A 4,872-nucleotide genomic window follows, 5' to 3' on the forward strand; every position below is an offset into this window, starting at 1 on the left:
ATGGGTTTTCATTGCTCTTTTAAATGAGCAGAAAGTAGGAGCAAGCCAAATAGGATGAGGAAGACCATTTCAGAGAGTTGGGGCAGCACTAGAAAAGTCTTGAAGCCGTTCCTATGATGAGGTTATGAGTGAGGAAGTCAGTAGTAGGTCATTAGAGGAGCTAAGAGAGCAGCTAGGGAAGCATTTTGTTTACCAGGTCAAAAAGCTTGAATTTGATGAAGGTGAAATGGAAGCCAATGAAGAGAACTGCAAAGACATGCAGAAGAAGAGGAGTGGTGGGAAGGATAGGTAAGTCCGGCTGCAGCATTCATAATAGATTGTAGAGGAGGTAGTCGGGTTGGTGGAATACCAAAGAGGTAGGAGGTAGGGTAGGGGCGGATTTTGGAGATGTTGCAAAGGCGAAAGTGACAGGATCTGAAAAATGTTCTGAATATGGGGGGTAAATGAGTAGATAGAATCAAAGGTGATGCCAAGACAGCGTGCCTGAAGGAAGGGACAAATAACAGTGTAGTTAATAGGAATATGTCAGGGGGAGATTTTGAATTTGAGGGGGGGGATGATGAGTTCTGTTTTATCCAGGTTGAATTTCAGAAATCAGCAGCATGACACCTTATCCAGGACTGAGGGAGACATGTCAGGGGTGGACAGAAAGATTTGAGTGTCATCAACATACAGATGGTACTGTAAGCCAAAGGAGGATATGAGACTACGCAGAGAGGCGGTGTACAGAGAAAAGAGAACCAGTCCAAGGATTGACCCTTGGGGAACACCAACAGTAAGAAGAGTGGGAGAGGAGGAATTACTATTGAAAGAAACTTGAAAGGAGCGGTCAGACAGGTAGGAAGCAAACCAAGCGAGAGCAGTGTCATTGATACCCTTGGGGCACACAATTTGTATTAGAAGGGGGTGATCAACAGTGTCAAAAGCAGAGGAAAGATCAAAGAGAAGGAGGAGGGAAAAGTTGCCTTGAGACTTAGCTCTGATGATGTCAGTGGCCACTTTAGTAAGGCCTGTTTCAGTCAAATGGGCAGCTCTGAAGCCAGACTGGAAAGGGTTAAGGAGAGAGTTGGTGCTCAGGTAATTGGTGGGTCTTTTGAAGAAAAGGTGCTCAAGGAATTTGGAAACATATAGGAGAAGGGGGATAGGATGGTAGCTAGAAGGTATGGAGGGGTCTAGTGCGAGTTTCTTCAGGATAGGGAGAATAATGGCATGTTTAAAAGCGGAGGCGTAGATACCAGTAGAAAGGGAGAGGTTGAATAGTTTGGTTACGGCGGGGGGCCAGGGTGGTGAAATGGGCACGGAGTAGATCAGAGGGAGTTGTATGAAGCGAACAAGTAGTAAATGGAAATTATGAGAGAAGGGAGGAGACTTCATCCACAGTAAAAGGGCTGAGGAAGGCCAGTGATGATTTACAGGTGGAAGGGGTGTCACATTTACCTCCTTCTCACTAAAGCGCAGATGCCTCTCTCCTGCACATGCAGTCAGTTCTGACGCTGGGCGTGCCTCTGTTTCTAGATTTTATCCATTGCGTCCAATCTGCTGGCCAATCAGAAAAATCTTGACCAGCCCTGGCCATTTAGCTAGCTCATAGATTGCATTCATTGTTTGTGCAACGTGTTCTGTTAGCTAGTTCCTGTTCACCAGGTGCTTAATTTAGTGTTTCGTCTGTCCAACTCCTGTGTTAACCCCAGGTTGTCCAATCTGTTGGTTCCAGTGTTCCTATTTGTGGGTGGATATCTCTTAGTCACCTGTGCCTCCTGTTGCTTTCAGTGTCTCCTGTGTTCCCTGTGCCCGGAGTGGCCCCTGTGTCACTAGTGTCTGTCTCCTAGAAATGGACCCCTACCAATGGACCCCTGGTGTGTGACCTGACCTCTCTTGCTTGCTGCCTGCCTCAACCCAGGCCTTCCTCGACTATACTTCTGCTTTGTGATTTGGTACAATGTTTTGCCAATGGGTACAATGGTGTTCCCAAGGGCTCCAACCTGTCAGTAACCAACGGTGCAATATACTCACCATCAGAGGCTCTATAGAAGACCTAGTTACTGCTTAGACTCTGCGCCATGGCTCTTGTCAGGGCTCACACCACCTCCATGCAAGTCGTAGTGCCCCCTAGCTGCCCTGTCTCCCCAAGCGTGACAAGTGGATATGCTTGGAGTAGCCAAGTGAGCCAAGACATTATGTCTGATTTTGTAAATTTTATTTCCAAAGTAGGTGGCAATGTCTTGGGCAGAGAAGGTAGTTGTGAGTGGAGCAGGTGTGGGGTTAAGGTGGGAGTCAATTGTTGAGAAGAGGCTGCATGGGTTGGAAGCTTGAGAGGAAATGACAGCGGAGAAATAATTTTGCTTGGTAACAGTGAGTTCAGTGTTAAAGTGTTGTTGTCTGGCTTTGTAGTCCATGAAGTCAGTGCTGAGGCCAGATTTCCTCCACTTGGGCACAGCTGCACCTACAATCTTTTGTAGATGTTTGGTTGTTGTGCCAGGGTCGGGGGTTAGCAGGACAGGGGTAGCAAAAGGTGGCAGGGGCAACATTATCCAGAGCCAGAGAAACAGTGTAGTTGAACCAAGTGGCAGCTTTATCCTGAGATGTGATTTTAGAAAGGGTGGGGGTTAGGGACTTAAGGCAGTTTGAGTATAGGTTGTGGTCAAGGTAACAGATATCTCTCTGCCATTGACCAGGTCTGGGATGTGGCAAAGGGGCGCAGGAGTTACATAGGTAAAAGGTGATTAGGTTGTGATCAGAAAGGGGCAATGGAGAGTTGTTAAGGAGGGTGGGGTTGCAGAGTTTGGAAAATACCAGGTCTAAAGTATGTCCGGCGATGTGTGGGGCCCTTTATGTTCTATGCCAGTCCAAAGGAGGAGGTAATGGAGACCAGTTTGGTTGAGGAAGGATGACTGGCCTCATCCACTACAACAATATTGTCACCATTGTCTTTCCCCCAGAATTTGACATTCAGATCCTTAATATTTTTTTCTGCTTCCAACACATCACCATCAACAACTGACTGTTCACTTGCTGCCTAATATGTCGCACTGCTTGCCATGTGCCATTGTAGAGATGATCAATGTTATTCTAGCTAACTGTCAATAGAGTTATTGTTTTGTTCGATCACCGCATTTCATCTGTGTATTTAGCTGTTTCAAGTTGTTTAAGACATTCATTAAAACTATATATGACTATAATACATTTGGAGTGGCTTTCTATTCGTCCTAACAGATGATTTTATTTCCATGGAGAAGTTCAATAAAACCAATGAAGTGACGTGTTTCATTATTACAGGGATTTCTGAGTCTCCCCTATTACAGGCTCCAATCTTCTTTCTAGTATTGCTCCTTTATCTTGTCATTCTTGGAGGCAACATGATTATTGTCCTTCTAGTCTGCTTAGACCATCATTTATACACTCCTATGTACTTCTTCCTGTGTAACTTATCTGCACTGGATATGTTTTGCTCAACTGTTACTCTTCATAGAGTTTTGTTCACCTTTGTGACAGGTGAAAAAACAATTACATATTCAGCCTGTATAGCACATATGTATTTTTTTGGAAGCTTCATTTGTGATGAGTTGCTTTTTCTAACAGCCATGAGTTATGACCGATATGTGGCCATCTGTAATCCTCTGAGGTATACACAAGTAATGAACTGTACAGTCTGTATTCTGTTGTCCGGAGTTTGTTGGGTTTTGGGTTTTCTAGAAACCATACCATTTATTATCTTGTTGTCAAGATTCACCTGTTACAAATCCAACATAATCAACCACTTCTTCTGTGACTCATTACAAGTCTTCAAACTCTCCTGTAGTGACACATCCATTTTTAAGATTGTACTAATTACTGAAGGATTGATTCTTCTTTGTTCTCTCCCTTTCTTTTTGAAATGTACATCATATGTTTTCATCATTAGTACAATAGTGAAGATCCGCTCTGGTGTTGGCAGGCGCAAAGCTTTCTATACGTGTTCCTCACATCTGACAGTAGTCATCCTACTCTATTCTACCCTTTCTTACCAGTACCTTAGACCCGTACCCACAGATGGTTTAGATTACAGCAAATTGTTTTCTCTCTTTAATACAGTTGCTCTCCCCATATTAAACCCTTTAATTTACAGCTTCAAAAATAAAGATGTGAAGTCTGCATTCAGAAGACAGGTTAAATATTTTAATCATTTATGCTGTTTGGAAATGATAGGCTGGCATTAAAGGATAATAAGGTACCATTGTTCTGTTTGGGGCTGGATTTGTTTTCCCCTTAAGCAAACTAGCTTGTGCTTGAGGGGCAGATATGGGAAGATGGCCATGATAATAGCGGAAGGACATTGGTGGGAGCCATGGTGGTTGTGACCATACCAATTCTATGCTAAGCACTTTTATGTACTACGAGTATAATGATAATATTACAGCTACAATAGTAGTATAATTGCCACACCTAGTGGCCATAGCACCCCTGGCTCTGATAATACAATTATTCGGCACCGCTTAACAGGGTACAATGCTAAAAAATTAAAAGAAGACATGGGCTGTACCTGCTTGTTCTGACTGCAATACTTTATCTGAAACAATTAAAAGGTTGTATTATTGTTCTAAGTATGTACAAAACCACTATGCATTCCCTTTTAACACGTCCCTGGAAAACATATTGTTGGTTTCCCAGTCAGCTTTACTGAACCCTTCATCTTTTCTAGAGGTGTAACTATATAATAGAGGGACTATTTTTGTTAGATATATTCCCTTCAGTTATACAGTCATTGTAAAATTAAATTTTTGTGTAAAGGTTCCTAACTGTAATCTCTGTATTTCCTTACATTGTTTGTTTGCAAAAAATATGTGTGCAACTTTAAGTAACCTCGAATGGATTTCCTAAAATCAAGCTATTTTG

The 4,872-nt window shown here is 42.9% G+C and overlaps 1 protein-coding gene across 1 annotated transcript; it reads left to right on the forward strand.

Moving 5' to 3' along the window:
• Positions 1-3,227: 3,227 nt before the first annotated feature.
• LOC140343943 (olfactory receptor 8D1-like) lies at positions 3,228-4,196 on the forward strand. The gene has a single exon (XM_072430843.1). The coding sequence runs from the start codon at positions 3,228-3,230 to the stop codon at positions 4,194-4,196; it is 969 nt and encodes a 322-aa protein (XP_072286944.1).
• The last annotated feature ends 676 nt before the right edge of the window (positions 4,197-4,872 follow it).

The sequence above is a fragment of the Pyxicephalus adspersus genome, chromosome Z (assembly GCF_032062135.1).
Source record: "Pyxicephalus adspersus chromosome Z, UCB_Pads_2.0, whole genome shotgun sequence".
Lineage (NCBI taxonomy): Eukaryota > Metazoa > Chordata > Amphibia > Anura > Pyxicephalidae > Pyxicephalus > Pyxicephalus adspersus.

What these genes read in the sequence shown, in the direction of transcription:
- LOC140343943 (XM_072430843.1), top strand. Translation starts at nt 3,228, where the DNA reads ATGGAGAAGTTCAATAAAACCAATGAAGTGACGTGTTTCATTATTACA.